The sequence below is a fragment of the Octopus bimaculoides genome, chromosome Z (assembly GCF_046866305.1).
Source record: "Octopus bimaculoides isolate indiv1 chromosome Z, ASM4686630v1, whole genome shotgun sequence".
Classification (NCBI taxonomy): domain Eukaryota; kingdom Metazoa; phylum Mollusca; class Cephalopoda; order Octopoda; family Octopodidae; genus Octopus; species Octopus bimaculoides.
Genome location: NC_142944.1, coordinates 6497671 through 6518484, shown reverse-complemented (window position 1 = coordinate 6518484; position 20814 = coordinate 6497671). Strand labels below are relative to the sequence as shown.

Here is a 20814-nt window from a genome sequence, read left to right as displayed (position 1 = left end):
TTGCTCCTGCATCTAAGCGAAAACCATACACATCAAATCTCCAGTCTTCTTTTTCCACTCTGCAGTCATCTTGTAGGAATTCTTCTTTGCTAAAGAAGGATGATGTTCTTGCGAAAAAGAGAGAATTGTTCAACAGCAGGCAGGTTTGTTGTCTTACTGAATGTTATATTAAGCAATTGGTTAAATATTCTAGCCATTCAAATAATCGTATTTTCTTAGTGCCGGAAGTGAGTTAGCCTCTTATGATCTTTTGCGATTATAAGATAAAGCAATTTGAAGAAGTTAAGTGCCAACCAGCATGAGGAAATACAAAAACTAGACTAGGGTTATGAATATTTTTACAAACATGTCTTAGCAGGAATATTGCAATGTTGAAGACCAGTTTTGTATAAGATGATTAACCAACATCGGCCCCCATCCCTGAAAGAAATGAACTAAAACTCGTCAGTTTAAGCCTTATATTCTTGTGGCAAAAATAGTAATAAGATATTTAATTATGTCACTCAATATAGTGTTTAAACAACAGCTAGTAATTTCAGTATACTAGTAGTATGTTAGATATTTTGTGATACATATATGAGATATGTGTATTACTTACATTAATAATATAGAAAGAATACCTAGATATTCATAAAGAACTCCTAGCCTTTAATGTTAATCTGATTTGATTGTTTAACCTTACCATTGCATGGTTGCAAATACATTCAGTCTGTCATTTGAATATATTAGAATCGAATAGCTATTGTAGTCTACATGGACCGCAGAGTGGATTACCAACCAAGAAACTTCTGTTCTAAATTGAAAAGAGATTAAAAGAAATTAGAACCCTCATTGGCTGTTTTCATCAAATGTTCATCTTCTTCCTCCTCCTCCTGACATTACAACTTTCCATCTGTTTACGCGCACTTCAAATTGAATTTCTCCTAGAATGAGTACCAATTCCTCATATGTTTTACATTGGTCTTGAAACAAAGCCATTACTGCACAAATGTTATTGGAAAATTTTTTGTCTTTTGGGGGCATATTTTTTCTCTTTCCCCACTTTTCATCATAATAATTCATTGCAACTATATCTTCTTAATTCCATTACAAATCTTTATCAAATTATATACAATGTCTGTGTTTTTCTTTTGGCAAGGTTTCACACTCCTTGTATCAGCATGTGTATTTTTCATTTCTTAACACTTCATAACATTATGGAACCTGAACGTATGGGAGGGAGAGAATCATGCATATCTGTATTGCATCTTATGTTGTGTGTGTATATATGTGTGTCTCTTGGTTGCATGTACTTTTACCTTCTTTTTATTTACTTTTTTAAAAAAAGTTTTTTTAATATGACAATTTAACTTGGTTTTCAATAATATTTTAGCATTGTTTGTTCTGAACTATTAACTACACAGGTGTTAGATTAACAACTACAATTCTTTCTTACATTAACAATCTTATTTACATTTCTGTCTCCCTATACTTATTTATAGTCAGAAAGACCTATAAAACCTACTCTTCCATTTGTATATACAGTACATTAACTCAATATTGCTTTTCACCTGTCTGGGTTGTGGTGTGAATGAAAAAAAAATAGCAGTCAGATATCTGTATAATAAGATATTGATTATGGCCTTTCGTCACAGTCCAAAATCAGAATCTTGTAAAAGAATTATAGAATGTATCCTACTCTTTTATTGGTTTCAGACATTGGACTATGGTCATGCTGGGGCACCACTTATCAAATATTTTAGTTGATCATAATGATCATGGTGCTTACTTCAATCTGATACTTTAGTGATTTCTATTTGTCAAACCACCAAGTTACAAGACAAAGGGACACAGCATAAATAATGTACAGGAACCATAAGAATATGAAATATGTAAAAACAAAAGCATATTCTGATGTTGTTGGTGTTAAAGATAGGGGAACACAAATGCTTATTAATGCACTTAATGCTTCCTAATGTCTTTGAGTCACTTTCAATAATGTACATGTTGCTTATCAAGAATTTTCACTAAAATCACTGTGAATCATTGATGGATGATAACATTCTTGTGTTTGTTGTCAGGTCATCTCTGTACTCTGTATTTGCTAATGTGAAGGTCACACACTATAAAGTAACCAACAATAACTTTATAGAGAGATTTATGCAGTAGTGATACGATGAAGTAGTTGTATGCTGTCAACTTAATGTGACAGTCCCCTGAAGGGAATAATACTACTGTAATACAGTAGTATTATTCCCTTCAGGGGACTGTCACATTAAGTTGACAGCATACAACTACTTCAATAATTTTATAACCAGAATAATTAATGATATTAATTCAATTTCTAATAACTTTATGAAAAATTATTCAAAATGAATTAAAGTTTGTCTCAGTATTTTGTAAGGTCTCCCTTCAGAGCTCATATCAGGGCTTTCACTTGATTAATTATGGATTTGATTTACCACTGAGAGACGGATCCACATTTATCCCGTTTGATCAATGCATCTTTCAGCTCCCTAATGAATGCAATTTTTGATCTTTTGTCGAGATATTTCTGTATGTGTACTTTCAGATTAAGATCAGGTTTTTGAACAAATCATTCCAGAGATTTAATTCTGTGAGCATCCAAGTTTGTGATGGCTTATTTGTATGGCATGGAGTTCCATATTCTTATCAATTAATGGAACAGATGGGTAATAAACCCTTTCAAGGATTTGATAGTATTTTAAATCATTTAAATGGTTTTCAACTAAAGAAAAATTAGCTTTGATCTGTGTATTACCTCAGCTGCCCCTCTCCTCCAAAACAATAATTCCAATGTTTAACTGTTCCTTGCAAACAATCAGATGCCATGTTTCACTTCAGCTGCACCATACATGTTTCTCATGGGTAGGAAGAATAGCAGATTTGTTTTGTCAGACCTAAATTTTTCTACATTGTTGCAGAACTAATTCACCCATTTGATCATTTGGTCTCCTCTTTCTTGCAACTCTTCATGCATATATCCAAGTCAATACTGTTCTGGTGCCTTTTGGTGACATGTCTATAGAATTTACAACCTCTTTGCACCATCAGAAACTTTTCTGCAGTTTTCTTGAGTTCTTTTACACTCATCAATATCCTTCTTCAATCCACTGCTTGACTATGTTATTCCTCCATTTTATGATTAATATGAAAGAAGCAAATTTTTTTTTATTGGATTCTACCACATTGATACCAGATGACTTGCCTTCATGTAAAGCCAAAGATTTGGCTGATGTTCAGGTACATAGCTACTGGTGGATCATATTTATTTACATAATATTTACATGATAATATGATATGGAAAACTTAGCAGCTAACAACTGCTATAAATACTCAGAAACTGTTGTGATTGAAGCCTGTTCATTCCGTCATCTTGTCTTATAACTGTGTGTGTGTGTGTGTGTGTGTGTGTGTGTGTGTGCGCATGTAATCTCACTGTATCAACAGGACTATTGAATGTTATATATCGCTGGTCACAATGCACTTCCAATTCTTTCTTGATTGCACCATTGTTTTTCCATCTTGACCCGAATCGTTTAACTAAATTGTCTTCCTATCATTGTGGAAGCCTTCCAAGTGGCCTTTTCCAATATTTTGTAAACTTTTGCCTGTGAACCTTGCAAAATGTCCAGTCCATCCAAACTCATGTTTTTGGTATTTTGTGGTCATGTCATTCATTCCACACCATTCTGGAATTATCGCCTGTATTATAAATAACTCAGTGAATGTTTGGTAAGAATTTTGCCCAAAAATGAAGAGTGAATATTGGAATGTTGTGTTTGAGCCAATATTATTCTATACATATAAATGCACATAATACACAAGCATATTGTATGCATACAAAGGGAGTGAGAGAGAGAGAGAGAGGGCATGGAAGTGTTACTATGAAAGGCTGCAGAATGTGGGAACTTTTACAAAAAGAGTGTCCACTTCAAATATACTCAATTGAGGGACTGGCTATCATAGTTGACCACTGTATGTAGATAAGGTGAATGCAAGGAAAGCAGGTAGTCCATTGGAAATAGTTGCTGAGATGCTTAAAATAATTCAAATAGGGTGTGGTTTAGTCATTTTAGTAGTCAGATAATACAAATGATTGGTGTTGTAGAATTATTATGAACTGTTACAAAGGGGAAAGGTGATGCATTAGAGCAGTGGTTCTCAACCATTTTTTTCTTATGGATCTCTTGAATTCGTATTTTGCTCTGGTAGACATCCATATCCATTTGATGTTTAAAAAAAAGTCCTATTATACTTTTATAATTAAATATTATTTCGAATTGTATAAAACTGTATGAAATTGTTAAAATATTTTTGTTTATTATAGAAGCATGACCAATTTAGTGCAAATAAATTTCTAACAAACAAAATCTTATATGGACTGCCAAAAATCCCCCCCCCCCCCCCACTTCATTAGAGGGTGGAAATTACTGAGGTATCAAATTGTTGTACCGGATCATGAAAATTATAGAAAGAGTTATTGCAAAAAGTGTTTAGGAACAGGATTATCCTGGGATGGGACGCAGTTTGTTTTGTACCAAGAAAAGTACTGATATCATTGTCCCAATGAGGTAGATGCAAGAGAAATACTTAGCTGGAAAATAAATCTGTATACCCTCTCTTTTACTCTTTTACTTGTTTCAGTCATTTGACTGCAGCCATGCTGGAGCACGGCCTTCAATCGAGCAAATCGACCCCAGGACTTATTCTTTGTCAGCCTAGTACTTATTTTATTGGTCTCTTTTGCTGAACCGCTAATGTTACGGGGACATAAACACACCAGCATCGGTTGTCAAGCGATGTTGGTGGGGGGGACAAACACATACACACACACATATATATACATATATACAATGGGCTTCTTCCAGTTTCCGTCTACCAAATCCACTCACAAGGCTTTGGTTGGCTCGAGGCTATAGTAGAAGACACTTGCCCAAGGTGCCACACAGTGGGAATGAACCCAGAACCATGTAGTTGGTAAGCAAACTACTTACCACACAGCCACTCCTGTGCCTATATCTAGTATCTATATCGTGTATATCTAGTATTTGTAAACCTGAATGTAGAGGATTTGTAAAGGTGAGGAAAGCATGCTTCACTGGATGTGAGATTTCAGCATCCATGAACAACCCTGTATACAGATAACTTAAGGGCAAAAGCTGTATTAAGAGGAGTATTGGATGTAGTTTACAAGTAAGAAGACTACACTGATACAGGCATTTTGTGATGTGTATGGATGACAACAGCTGCATTAAAAAAAGTATATATTGAACACTCAAAAGTGGATGGTACCTGTGGAAGAGGAAGGCTTGGGAAGATATGAAATGGTGAAAACAAATCTCAAGGTGCCGAATTAAAAAAGGGGGGGGGGGCGGATAAGGAACTGCAGCTTTTATGTTACATTGGTGCAAACCTTCTCTCTTGGGCAAGCATCGTAGTAAGGATGCAAACAAAGAGAGAAAGGGTTTGTTGATAACTGGGATGCTCTTGCTGCATCACCTTTTTCTATTGCTGTACTTTCCCCCCATGCCCTCCCACCCTTTTACTATATTCACCTTTTGTTCTCCACCCTTGTGTCTATGATGCCCCAGCCCCTCTTTTCCTCCCTCCACTGTTTTACCACCTCTGCATTAACACATCTCCCTAATTGCCCCCACAGTGTGACAAGGCTGACCCTTTGAAATACAGGTACAACAGAAACAGGAAGTAAGAGTGAGAGAAAGTTGTTGTGAAAGACTACAGTAGGGTTCGCCACCATCCTCTGCCGGAGCCTCATGGAGCTTTAGGTGTTTTTGCTCAATAAACACTCACAAAGCTTATGTCTCTTGTAATTAAAATTATTTTAATAAATCTAAGAAATGTGAATGTATATTAGGTAGGTTAGGATTAAAATATTTATTGCAAAGGATGTTAAACTAGGAAAAAGAAGCAATTATGCACTGAAGGGCAAAAACAATGTTAGTCAGTGTGATCTCAGCAAGTGTATGGGAGGCAACTGTGAATGTTTTGTTCTTTTTATGACCTCATCAGCTGAGAATAGGCTTCACTCTACTCGGAGTAATAATGAGAAAATCATTAAATATATTTAAATATGTTTATCCATGACTCATGTTGAGAACAATTGTTAGTTATTTAAACTTCCATGTATATCATGGTACTGCCTATTATTTAACAGTGCTTTTGCGTTGAATAGTAGCTGGTATCATAGGGTACATGAACGTTCAGATGAGTAACAATCACTAAGCAATTGTATAATATTGTACACAGGTCTTGTTATATGGAATTGTTTAGAGAAGAAATAACTAAGATACAATCTGCATGAATGACTATAATTTAATTAGAATTAACTTTCAACTGCTCCTTTCTACGCTGTCAAATCCAATGCTTAATTATTCATATTATTTTGAATTAGTCATGCATTATCTCATAGCTTTAAGATTTTAAATACTGCTTATTGTTAAAATGACATTGCAGTGGAGGTGTGAGAGGCCAGATCTGGTTGGTTTGAACATAAACCAGGTAGAATATTAGGGTAACTTATGGCTATTTTAAATGGCTAAAGAATTGATTATTGTTAACTTGAAATAATTAGGCAAATATTGGGGCAAAATGACAGGAGAGACTACATAGAAGTGGGCTGAGCAATAGACAAGCACTGAAGTCTCTGAAATAGAATGAAAAATTCTATGATTGCCTGGTGAAGAAATATCAAGAGAATAAACAAAGCACATTTTTGTAAATGTATGTCAGTACACTTGAATAACCAAAGATACTTCTCTTACTTAGATTATTTTGGAAGCAAAGCTGGACAGAAAAGAGTTGAGGGTAACAATACCAAAGTATAAAGTTGGTAAAGGCCAGTGGTGGAATGGATAAGCTGCTAAATTTAATAACCTCGAGGTGGTTGGTTCAACCTCTATTACTATTATTCTTTTCTAAAACAAGACTTTGTCTTGAGCAAAAAAAAAAAAAAAAGTCATAGAATAGAGAAATATATATTCTTATACGTGTGTGTGATTGATACTGAATGACAATGAAAAGATAAAGATAGATTTCAGAAACCATATTTCGCTACTTTGTCAGGGATAAAGAGAATTTATCAAATTATCTTTATCAATTTTTGCGAGAATGAAGCAGAATGACAATAAATATGTATTTATATTTTGCAGGGCAGCTGTGTTTATGCTCTTGTATATTTTCTTACATTAGTATTCAGTTTTGATTTTTTTTATCACGACCATTCCATGATTTTGGAATATCTTCCTTCATTTGCAACATACAGTCTAGTTCAGTTAACATTGTCAAATATCACATCAAACAAACTGTTATTCTGAGATTTCAAACTCTTCATGTCTCAGAATCAATCTTCTCAATTATTATTCTTTGATATACTAAATTCTGATTCATTCTCACTTCATCATACTACCATCAAACCTTTCCTTAAGTGATTCTAGTACCCCATCAGTATTATTCTATCATATACTTATTTATTTATTCATTCATTCATAAAATCATTTTCCTGCCAGATAAAATGGCTGAATTCATTATTTCTAGAAGCAAACATTAAATGTTCCTACTTCAAAATAAATAAAAAATACAAAAGAAAAAATAGAGCAAAAGCAACAAGGATTCTTTGAATATATGAAATGCAAAGTTTCGATGATTCCAACTGTCAGTGGAATCTGATTTTTCAATCACAATATAATGATTGGTAACAACTTTACTTAAAGTTCTATTCAATTAAAATGTTTCTTATTGAGATTTCTGCTAAATTAGTCATTAATACTGTCATTGTTATATAATTCAATTTAACCCTTTATCATTTAAACTGGCCAGATCCAACATCTCACACCTACCCTACAATGTCATTTTAAAAATAATAATCACACCTTCAAAATCTCAAAGCTATGAGATAATGCATGATTAATTAAAAACAATATGAATAGATAAGCATTAGATTTGGCTGCTAAAGGGTTAAGTGTATATTTCTAATTTAAGTAAAGAAATTCATGTAATTACTTGAAATTCTCTCCTTTTCAGCTACATTTGTTTTTAGTAATCTGTTTAGTGTCAGAAATTATATTTAAGAAATAAATACTTCTCTCAAAGCTCACCATATCATTTAATCCCTTGAGTGGTATGACTGTTTAGATTTAAAACTGGAGAACCGGTATACTTCGTTCCCTGCTGTCACTGGGTGATACTTGAATCTGCTTGTTTTCAATGTACCTACCTGGAGTTGAGAATAGTTGTTGCTGAGATCTGCTGGGGGAATTCTCAGTCATTAACTTACAAACCTACACTGGTATCATATCAGACCCTTGAGTTTTAGGTTAAGAGATACATACTGTGAATAGTTTAACATTACTTGACTGTAGGGAAATAATTACATAGGTCTCCAAGGAAAGTTGGTTGTGATTGACTTATAATCCTATCCAAGAGGAGATTTAGCTATCATCTGCTTAATGTTTTAGAAGCCAGACACATTCCTTTACTCTAAGGACCCTGTTCCTACCATATGCATCCTATTCCCAACTAATTTTTAAGTTTAATCAATTTTAATCTAATTTTGATTAATTTTAATCCAATAAATTCTTTGTTTCGATCAATGGCGTTACAAGAGGTCCTGGAAATAATTTCTGTTTTGTTTCTAATTATTTTTGAAACACTGTTTAGAATATGGAGTTTATTATTAGAAGTATTAGATTGTATATTATTGAGCAAGGATGTTGTCTTGAGGTTTGGTGACAAGTCTTCTCAAATTTCAAGAATCTTTTTTAGGATTCATGCAGAATACAAGATGGCAATTTTCTGTAGGTTAGCAATGCACATTTCATTTCCAGTTTCTCTGTCTCTTAGGTAGCAGTTTGGGTGTTGTTCCAAAAGTGTCAGTTGCCACAGAACTGTCATCTTAGTCTACCACAGTTTCCTCAACTCTCTGGCTAAGTCCCAATATTTCTCAATTTTTGCAATTTCTTCAGTATCCACTCTATCCTCACATGGTATTGCAAAGCTTATGAGCTTACACTATTTGTTTCTTTTATCCACCATAATCAAATCTGTTTTTCTTGTTTCAGTAGAAGGGGCAGTCTTTCTGGGGAAGTCCCATGAAATTTTGTACTTTTTATTCTCTATCACAGCCTTTGGTTCATGTTCATACCACTTTTCTGCTATTTTGAAGCCACACATTTGGTTAACATCCCAATACTGTCTTTTACCTATGCAGTCATGCTTATGCTTATACTCTTTTTGTGCTAGCTTACTGCATTCACTCAAGAGATGATTAATACTTTTGTCTCCTTTCTCACAGATTCTGCATTTACTCTCTCACTGAATTTAATCAATCTTTGTCTTTATCAAATTCATCCTAATAACTTGTTCCTGAGCAACTATAAATAGCAATTCAATTTCTTGTTTCAGGTTTCTGTCCATCAGCCACAACCAGGGTTCTTTACTTTCAATATCCTCAATTTGTTGCATGAATTGGTCATAAAATTCCTTCTCTTTCCAGCTACTTCTTTTACCATTTGATCTTGAATTCTCCTACTGTTTCAGTAACTTTTTGAACATTTTTAGCCACTGATAGTATTCTTTCTCCATTATGTACAACAGTTTTTCAAATCCAATATTGCAGTAATAATAATCTTCAGCCTTCTTTTTTTGGTAGGGAGAGTTGAGTCGGTATTCCTTATAGGGTGGTATATGTTGTGCATTGTGTGCGTCTTCCTAGTTCTATCTGATTCCTGTAGCTCTGTCTTGGGCCATTTAAAAAAAATAGACCAGATTATCCTAATATGGTTATGGTTTGTGTATTCGTTACTTTGATTATATTCCATTTAATCTTATTTCAAGCACCTTCCTGATTTTTCTCTTGTATTTTTTTGGAAGTTTTTCTCTTTCATTTTCCTATCATCTTGCAGCACCCCTAGGCATCCCTCATTATTTCTCAACAATCTAACATCTTGTGATAATTTTATGTCAGCAGAGTTTGGCTTCTCTTCATAATTAACTTGTTTTTACCCAAAACTGCATCTCAATATCCTTGCTAAATACTCCGTTTGGATTGGGGAATATAGTCTTTTTCACTTTTTATATATAGGCTTGAGGTCATCCATATAAAGCAAGGGATTCATTTTCACCTGCTTTTTATGGATAACTCATAGGTAAGCCTGGATTATTTCAGAATGCTTGTTGGAGGGATTAGCACAATGAGGGAAAAGTAAAGGGGAGAAAGAGTCTTCCTGGAATATCCTGCTGCGTATCATCACATTTCCTAACGAGTCATTTGCTCATGTTACTTCTACTTCTCACACTCTCGTTGCTTTTTTCTAAAAGCTGTTTGTCCTCTCATCGGTTCCAAGCATCCCTCAAGTACTCCAAGAACCCATTGTAGAACATTGTCGTAGGCTATCTTGTAATCTATCCAGCCAATAGCTAAACTCTTCTTTCTTACTTGTGCCTCATTTAGTATCATGGTATTAACAACACAGAAGACTAGCAGTTCCCCATTATTTTGTTCTGCTTCTGGAGAAGGGATTTACACTCACAAAGAAGACTGTGCTGACGAGATGTCCTAACCATCAGTGTTTTTATTGAGACACCATATCTAGGAGTCTGTTACTTGGCTGTTACATTAGCATATCTGGTGATAATTCTTTGTTTTTGTTTTTTAGTTCAAATTCTACCAAAGCCAGCTTTGCCTTTCATCCTTTCAGTGTTTGGGTTGTAATCAACTTTACCCCTCCCACAAATTTCAAGCCTTTTGCCCTTATTAGAAACTATTTATTATTGTTGCTGGTGGCAACGGTAGCAGCAGTGATGATGAATTATAATCGTCATCACTGCTGTTGAGAGTAAGAGCAGTGAAGTGCGATAAGTGGTAGAGTGCCAGACCAGATGTTACAATATTTACTTTTGTCTCTTAATGTTCATACTTCAAATCTCACCGGAGAAGGTTTTTATTTTTCCCCTGGTCCCTCCAGGGGCAGTAATATAAATATCTGTAATACACACTATCATTGATGCATTTGACTACATCTTGCTTAAGAAAAACATACGTGGCATTGTGCTTGTGGCAGAAATTTTTAATTTTGTTGATCAGTATCACTGGTTTTGTTTATTGATTCAAGAATATTTATAGAATAAAAACACTGCACCACAATATTGGTGTATATGCGTGAAAAATCTCACTCAGCATTTTAAAATATAACAAACCTAAAAGCTAATATGAGAAAGACCGTTTAGGAAATATTGATTTCTTTTGACAGGGTTCCCAGGAATATTATTGTGTGTTCTTCTGTGTCTGTCTGTCCGATCTAGCATTGGTCGGATGGGTCTGCAGTACAGTGTATTGTCACAAATTTCTAATCGGTGAGCGATATACTGTGCCATTTTGTCTGTCAGGCCCAATATTTTGATCTAACCTCACCACCACCCTGTCTTTTTGGTGTGTGTGCACACACACACACACACACACACGCACACGCACACACGCACACACACTAATTAGTTGAATGACTTTTTTTCCCCAGGTAATACTTGGGTTTAACTGTATGGATCAAGTACAAAATAACTTGAGGTCATGCAGGAATTGAAACCTGAGTCCAAAATATAGTGATAGTTTTTTTTACTCTGTTTCCATCAACACTACAACCCGGGGACATTTTCAGTTTCTTTTTCTTTATTTTCTCCCTTGGAAAGTCTTTACATATTTATTGCAATTGCCTCACAATAAAGATGTGAAGTTTAGAACATTGATTAAATATTTTATTGGTTTGTACCAGAACGTTGGTTTAACTGAAGGTACATATTGATTGATTGATACTTGTTTGAGTAGCAGTACTGGATATTAATAGTTATGGCCAAGCTAACATGGCAGTCCCAAAAATAGGAGAGGTCAGCCACTTCCCCTTGCTGGTCTGGCATCTACAGACTAGTTTCAGGGTGTTGCCCCTTACATTGATAAGCTAGAGGTGATGGCCTCTTGGGAGCTAATCAATGGCAGCATTCGTCCTATTTTTTGGACTGCCATGTTGGATTGGCAATAACTATTAATATCTGTATTAAGTATCTTCAATATGATCAAAACCAGTAGTTCCCAAAGTGGGTGGTATTGCCCCTCTGGGAGTGGCGGAAAGTGCCAAGGAAGTGTCAAAGAAAATTGGGTCGATAATGGGGTAGTGATTCATGTAAAAGCAACAAAATAATGGGTTCATTAGTTTAAGTTTTAATTGTGAAATACAGTTACCTTGAATTTACTTCAGAAAGAGGTCTATGTTTGTGATGGTTAGTTGGGGTGGGGGGTGTTAGGAATGTGTTTCACCTGGATTGAAAAGGGAAACTGAACAACCACCTACCGTAAACTTGATCTCTGTACTGTAGTTGTTTATTGGTTTGAAATGCCACATTATATCAGCAAGGAACTGAGCCACTGTGATCTTAGTATCATGATGGACACAGAGTTAGTGAGAAACCCTGTTAACCCCAAAATGGTTGTGCTGTATATTCTATTGAATTTAGCCATCTGTATTATCTCCCTTCTGTAATTATATTTATCTTACAGTGTGAATACATAAGCATTGTGTTTGGCAGGAATCTGACTGCTAAAGGGTTAAGTAATAAATAAAAAGGTATACTGATGTTAGAATTAACTGTTGGTATAAGAAATAGGGCAGTGATGAATGGAGATTATTGGGCAAGTTATTGGTAATGGGTATAATTCATGTGCATTCAACTATCATAAAATGGCACATCATTAAAAATCCCTTTAAAAAAAAAAATCTACTAATTAAAAACAGGGCTGTGGAGTCGGAGTTGGAAACTATTAAGGAGTAGCTGGAGTTAGTAAAATTATGCCGACTCCGACATCTTTATTCTTTAATATAAACCAAGTTATAAGATATAGGCCTACTCAAAGTACAAGTGTATGTATATGCTTTATGAGATATGTAGACCACAATCATTTAATTACATAAAGAGGAGTCAGAGTCGGGGGTACTAATAGTAGAGGAGTCCGAGTCGGGGGTGCCAATAGTAGAGGAGTCAGTCGGGGGTGAAAATAGTAAGGAGTCGGAGTTGAAGTTTCTTTTTTCAACTCCACAGCCCTGATTAAAAATAAATATTTTGGTTTAAGCTTAGCTAACTATAATTATTATGTTGAGGTTGACTTAGCCTTTCATGCATTCTTGGTTGATGAAATAAGTACCAGTTACACACTGGGGTCAATGTAATCAACTTACACCCTCCCTCAATGAAAATTTCAGGCCTTGTACCTAGAGTAGAAAAGATTATTATTCTGTCTTATCACCATGATTGTTGATTATCCAGCTAATCTATTAATAATCATTAATTGGTATTGATGATTGAAGGCGCTCTGAATAAAGACAACCCTTTTTTCCAGGTTTTAATATTTTTTCTGTGTGTTTGCACATGTGGTACTGAATATGATTTAATATGTGAACATGTATTTTCACATGTGGTACCAAATAAAATTGAATTTGTAAATGTACACTTTCTCGTGATATCGAACATAACTGAATATATGAATGTAGGTCTGCACATGTGGTACTGAATATAACTGAATATATTTTAATGTATGTTTTCACATGTTGTGCTGAATATAACAGTGTAAACATATCCATTTACCTTTTTTTTTTGTTACCTGGTTGACCTGTGGTCATGCTAGGAAAAAACTTTGAAAGGTTTAGTTGAACCAATCAACCCCAGTACTTATTCCTGAAGTCTGGCACTTATGTATAACTGCTAAGTTATGGGGATGTAAGCAAACCAACACCAGTTCTCAAATGGTTGGGAAGGGACACACATACACACATGCACAAATACATGCATGCACACACAAAAAAACAGCAGGCTTCCACACAATTTCCATCTACCAAATTCACTTAAAAAGCATTGGTCAGCCCAGGGCAATAGTAAAAGATACTTGCCCGTGCTGTGATGTGGGACTGAACTCAAAACCACATGGTTGCTAAGTGAGCTTCTTAACCATGCAGCCATGCCTGTACTTTTGTATGAATAAAAGAGAAACGTGAGATGTTTTTTCATTTGAACTTTTGTCTTTTATGAATCTTTGTCTGCGTATGCACCACGGAATATGATGTGTGCACGTGTGATAAACTTATTTTTGTTTTTCATAATTAATTAATATAAAACCAACATTTTTGAGTTCCTTTTAATTGAAAATAGATTTAATAATTAAAATGTTTGTTTCATACAGGTTTACCAAATTTACATCTATTAATTTTTCATTTATTTACTTTATTTTCTCTCTTTATAATTTTACATTTGAACTATCGGTGAAAAGTTATAATTTTTTTTTTTTTAAATGTATCCCTAAACTGTTATAATAAACTCTAACACCAGCAAACAGACCTGTCACAGGAAATAAAAAAATATAAAGAAATAGTTCAAATTCTCTTGTAGAATATTTTTATTTACAACAGCTCCTGTGCCAGTAGCACATAAAAAGCACCATCCAAATGTGGCTGATGCCAGGCCCTCCTGACTGGCTCCTGTGCCGGTGGCATGTAAAAAGCATCCACTACACTCTCGGAGTGGTTGGCGTTAGGAAGGGCATCCAGCTGTAGAAACTTTGCCAGATCAGATTGGAGCCTGGTGCAGCCTCCTGGCTTGTCAGTCCTCAGTCAAACCGTCCAACCCATGCCAGCATGGAAAATGGATGTTAAACAACAATGATGATGATGAGTTTAGAAAATCTGGCAAAGTATATGGCTTTATATTTCATCACTGGATGTATAGATTATTTTACTATTTAAATTCTTTGTAAATTTATTCAAAGGTCAGCAATTGAGGAGGAAGTGGTCAAATGCATCAACCCTAGTACTTAACTGGTGCCATATTTTATTCATCTCCAAAAGGATGAAAGGCAAAGTTGACTTCAGAACATAAGAGCCATCAGAAATGCTGCTGCACATTTTGGTCAATGTGTTGATAATGCTGCTGCACATTTTGGTCAATGTGTTGATAATGCTGCCACATTTTGGTCAATGTGTTGATAATGCTGCCACATTTTGGTCAATGTGTTGATAATGCTGCCACATTTTGGTCAATGTGTTGATAATGCTGCCACATTTTGGTCAATGTGTTGATAATGCTGCCACATTTTGGTCAATGTGTTGATAATGCTGCCACATTTTGGTCAATGTGTTGATAATGCTGCCACATTTTGGTCAATGTGTTGATAATGCTGCCACATTTTGGTCAATGTGTTGATAATGCTGCTGCACATTTTGGTCAATGTGTTGATAATGCTGCCACATTTTGGTCAATGTGTTGATAATGCTGCCACATTTTGGTCAATGTGTTGATAATGCTGCCACATTTTGGTCAATGTGTTGATAATGCTGCCACATTTTGGTCAATGTGTTGATAATGCTGCCACATTTTGGTCAATGTGTTGATAATGCTGCCACATTTTGGTCAATGTGTTGATAATGCTGCCACATTTTGGTCAATGTGTTGATAATGCTGCCACATTTTGGTCAATGTGTTGATAATGCTGCCACATTTTGGTCAATGTGTTGATAATGCTGCCACATTTTGGTCAATGTGTTGATAATGCTGCCACATTTTGGTCAATGTGTTGATAATGCTGCTGCACATTTTGGTCAATGTGTTGATAATGCTGCTGCACATTTTGGTCAATGTGTTGATAATGCTGCCACATTTTGGTCAATGTGTTGATAATGCTGCCACATTTTGGTCAATGTGTTGATAATGCTGCCACATTTTGGTCAATGTGTTGATAATGCTGTCACATTTTGGTCAATGTGTTGATAATGCTGCTGCACATTTTGGTCAATGTGTTGATAATGCTGCTGCACATTTTGGTCAATGTGTTGATAATGCTGCCACATTTTGGTCAATGTGTTGATAATGCTGCTGCACATTTTGGTCAATGTGTTGATAATGCTGCTGCACATTTTGGTCAATGTGTTGATAATGCTGCCACATTTTGGTCAATGTGTTGATAATGCTGCCACATTTTGGTCAATGTGTTGATAATGCTGCTGCACATTTTGGTCAATGTGTTGATAATGCTGCTGCACATTTTGGTCAATGTGTTGATAATGCTGCTGCACATTTTGGTCAATGTGTTGATAATGCTGCTGCACATTTTGGTCAATGTGTTGATAATGCTGCTGCACATTTTGGTCAATGTGTTGATAATGCTGCTGCACATTTTGGTCAATGTGTTGATAATGCTGCCACATTTTGGTCAATGTGTTGATAATGCTGCCACATTTTGGTCAATGTGTTGATAATGCTGCCACATTTTGGTCAATGTGTTGATAATGCTGCCACATTTTGGTCAATGTGTTGATAATGCTGCTGCACATTTTGGTCAATGTGTTGATAATGCTGCTGCACATTTTGGTCAATGTGTTGATAATGCTGCTGCACATTTTGGTCAATGTGTTGATAATGCTGCCACATTTTGGTCAATGTGTTGATAATGCTGCCACATTTTGGTCAATGTGTTGATAATGCTGCTGCACATTTTGGTCAATGTGTTGATAATGCTGCTGCACATTTTGGTCAATGTGTTGATAATGCTGCTGCACATTTTGGTCAATGTGTTGATAATGCTGCCACATTTTGGTCAATGTGTTGATAATGCTGCCACATTTTGGTCAATGTGTTGATAATGCTGCTGCACATTTTGGTCAATGTGTTGATAATGCTGCTGCACATTTTGGTCAATGTGTTGATAATGCTGCCACATTTTGGTCAATGTGTTGATAATGCTGCCACATTTTGGTCAATGTGTTGATAATGCTGCTGCACATTTTGGTCAATGTGTTGATAATGCTGCTGCACATTTTGGTCAATGTGTTGATAATGCTGCCACATTTTGGTCAATGTGTTGATAATGCTGCCACATTTTGGTCAATGTGTTGATAATGCTGCTGCACATTTTGGTCAATGTGTTGATAATGCTGCCACATTTTGGTCAATGTGTTGATAATGCTGCCACATTTTGGTCAATGTGTTGATAATGCTGCTGCACATTTTGGTCAATGTGTTGATAATGCTGCCACATTTTGGTCAATGTGTTGATAATGCTGCTGCACATTTTGGTCAATGTGTTGATAATGCTGCCACATTTTGGTCAATGTGTTGATAATGCTGCCACATTTTGGTCAATGTGTTGATAATGCTGCCACATTTTGGTCAATGTGTTGATAATGCTGCCACATTTTGGTCAATGTGTTGATAATGCTGCCACATTTTGGTCAATGTGTTGATAATGCTGCCACATTTTGGTCAATGTGTTGCTAGTGCTGCCAGCCTGCCACCTTTTGCTATTTTACAGTTTGAATAAAAATGAAATTGATATAAATCATTCTGTTTTGAACATCCATATTTTTATTTAATGAGCAAGTGGCACAAGGACAATAAACCTATCCAGTGACATTAAAAAAAAAAGTCTAGCAATAAAATTTCTTGGGGTAAGTAGGATGTAACAATATGTATTTTTAAACTTCTATAAAATGTCAATAACACCAGACTAATTTCTTTGTTCCCAAATATGATTAAACCTATATAAGCCTTTCTTTTAATATACTTGATTGTAATTTAAATATTGTCATTATAAATATGTCATAAATTTGTGGTACCTGATACAAAAATGAAGTCAATTAAATGTGCTGAAGTTATTTGTATGTGTGTGTTTGTATACATGTATATATATCTGTATACATGCGTATAAATGTGTATATGTATGTGTGTATGTTTACATGTACACATTTGTATATATTTATATACAATAATGAACTTACTGCATACAGTGTTCAGGTGCACTAAAACTCATCAACAGGTCACAAAATAATGCACAGGAAGTGAACAGTGAATGAGGTGGGTTTAAAGAAAAAAACAGGTATATGTGTACGTATAATGTGATATGAAAAAAATCAGATTTTAGATAATTTTGTTTTAAAATTAAATGACTTCTCAACAAATAAGAACTCAGATCATTATTCTTAATTTTTTATTCTTAAAATCCAAATACAATTTAAACTTTGGAGTTCATCTCCCAGACTTGTGAAGCCAAAGTAGTTGCTATTCAACTTGGACTTTTATCAGGACGATGCCTGAAGGAAGAAGATATGAAGAGTAGGGAAGGATTTTAAGAGGATTGCAGTTTCGTTGGGGGTGGGGAAACAGCATGTTTCTTTTACTTTTTCATTCTTTTTTTTTGTATCTTTTTTATATTTTATTTCAATCTAAGAAAGTAGAATTCCACCAGTACATGATTTTCATGGTTTGGTTATGTTCTTTATTTTGTTTTGGCTATGCTGGAGCAAGTACCATAAAACATTTTGTCAATTTGTTCCTTTTTTTTTTCTATATTTTATTTATTTATTTTTTGTTATCTCCCTCTTTGTTTTTAAATTTTCTTTCTTTTAGTAATTTTGCATTAATTCCATATGTCTTGCCTTTATGATCATGTCTTTTGTGTTAGCAGCATCATTTCTTCCATTGCTCTGTTTGTGGTAACAACATCTCTGATGTCTTGGACTGTTTCAGGAAACTCTACCGTTGGTTATTGCACTGTCACCAGTGCATTTATATAAACTATTAGGTTCACAGCTTTCCACGGATATGAGCCTGAATGAAAGGGTCTGTTACGATATTTCTCTTAATATGTGTCCCTGCTATCTATCTATCTATTTGTTTATTTACCTCCATGTCTGTCTATCTATCTATCCATCCATCCATCTACCTGTCTGTCTATCTGTCTATCTATCTATCTATCTCTCTACCTATTTATCTCTCTACCTATTTATCTATCTACCTATCTGTCTATCTATCTATCTACCTACCAACCTATCTACCTATCTATCTGTCTATCTATCTGTCTGTCTATCTACCTAGCTATCTACCACCTCTCTCTTGCCCTCTCCTTTTCTCTCATTCTCTCCCACTCTCTTTCTTTCTCTCTTTCTCCGTTTTATTGCTTTCTTCCTTTCTCTCTCACTCACACATCCAATTCCTTAGTTTTTGTACCATCTACACTATTTCTTCTAGTATGTCCTCTTTAGTTGGCTATTTATTATTCACCATTTTGTTTCATTTTTAGTTTTTCCTTCACTTACACCTTTATCTTGTAATTTACTATGATATGCACACTTTAGTTGAATAATCTTAGGAAACAAAATGCTATTCCCATGAGAACAAAAGAAGGCTATCAAGGTCTTCAATCTCCTTTTTGAACAACAAGAATTTAACCGAATTATCTTTCATTTATTCTTCTTAACCATTTAAATTGCTAAACAAGCCATTGTGATTTGAACAACATTCATTCATCAGAGAATGAACTACTTTCGATTGTTATTTAAAAGACAAGAAAGAAAGAAAGAGAAAAAGAAAAACCTATTTAAACTTTTCTTTCATAAATAACATTATCACCCACCCATCCTTAATGTTTGTGAATTTTCATTAATACAGAGGTTAAACAGAATAAATTTCAAAATTTTGTTTATGCTTGCTATATCAATGACTAAAGACCTTTGCACCCAATAAAGAAGTTCTGGTAAAATTCCAAGAAGATTATTTCTTTTTCAGTGTAGTTTGTTCTGAATAAATTGTGAAGAATATAATCAACCAGACCCTTCGTGATAATGTAATCAAAACGATTGATTAAACTTGATCCAAGATGGCTGATTGGATACATTCATTGATTGAAATTTCCTGTTAGTAATTGATGAGTTCAAGCCTTCAACAGATGGGTGTTATATTTTAAGTGACAGACTACTAGATTCTGCATTGCCTTATGTTCAACTATTCATCAAGAATATACATCAGATCAATTTGGCAATGTTCTCCCATATAAACTTGTGTCCTTTGCAGCCTTAGTGGAAGGATAGACATTAATTTGCTTCACATTTTGAAACTGGACCTAAGAAAAGATCTTTAAAAACACTCTTTTAAAAGACTTTTACACAAGTGATTAAGCACTGAAAATTTATATATATATATATATATATATAGACACACACATACATACACACATGCACAGACGATAGGTAGGAGCTAGATATACTCTGTATAAAAAACATGTAGCAATGCTCAAATGAATGAAAATATATATATAATATATATATATATATATTTATTTATTTATGCACACGCATACAAAAGAATTTAGAGATTCCATTTGTTTATTTATTGGTTGATGTTTACTTCTATAATAATGAAAGCAAAATTTTGTCTGTCCGTTTGGGACCCCTGTATCTTAGTCTACATTTGCTCTACATAGACATATTATACCTTTTTGGAATCAGGATGATCCTGGGATTGAAAATTTGGCCTTCATTTGGTTCTTAAACATCCAGCATTGGGATCTGATTAAAAAGCATTTGGGTTGCTATTTTTAGCAGGTAAAGCTTGGTTGATTCATACCATCTTGGTTGGCATTTGTTGGAAGACATCAAAGATCAAGGGGAAGATAAATGACATTTGCTTTGTTAATTTTACATCAACATAAGAACTTTGGGACAAATTGGCCAACAGTTGGAATTCAACTTGGGACTGGAACAATAAAAAGATTTGGATTACAGAATTAATTCTCATCCACCCTTAACCTCTGACCTAACACTACCGGGACATATAGTCATTATACATGCATTGTAATCATGCTATTTAGCTCTCTTTAGTTTTGGGCTGCAGGCCCAGTTAGCCTTCTGCAGGAGCTGGCTTAGTTTAGCTTTCAACTCCCTCATTTAGTAATATATATATATATATTTTGTTTCAGTCATTAGACGCTAG

General features: G+C 34.8%; 1 protein-coding gene across 14 annotated transcripts in view; it reads left to right on the top strand.

The window, feature by feature from the left end:
- LOC106869485 (uncharacterized) overlaps nt 1-20814 on the top strand; it is a 398751-nt gene that overhangs the window by 360672 nt on the left and 17265 nt on the right. For 8 of the 14 annotated variants that reach the window (XM_089365449.1, XM_089365448.1, XM_089365454.1 and 5 more), the window contains one exon: nt 1-143. This exon is cut by the window's left edge and continues 46 nt beyond it. The exons of 3 other annotated variants lie outside the window; for them this stretch is intronic. In XM_089365449.1, the coding sequence (XP_089221575.1) occupies nt 1-143 (143 nt within the window). Of the gene's footprint in view, nt 144-18573; nt 18667-20814 lie in introns of all 14 variants that reach the window. 3 more of the 14 variants (XM_089365452.1, XM_089365450.1, XM_089365463.1) reach the window with 2 other exon arrangements.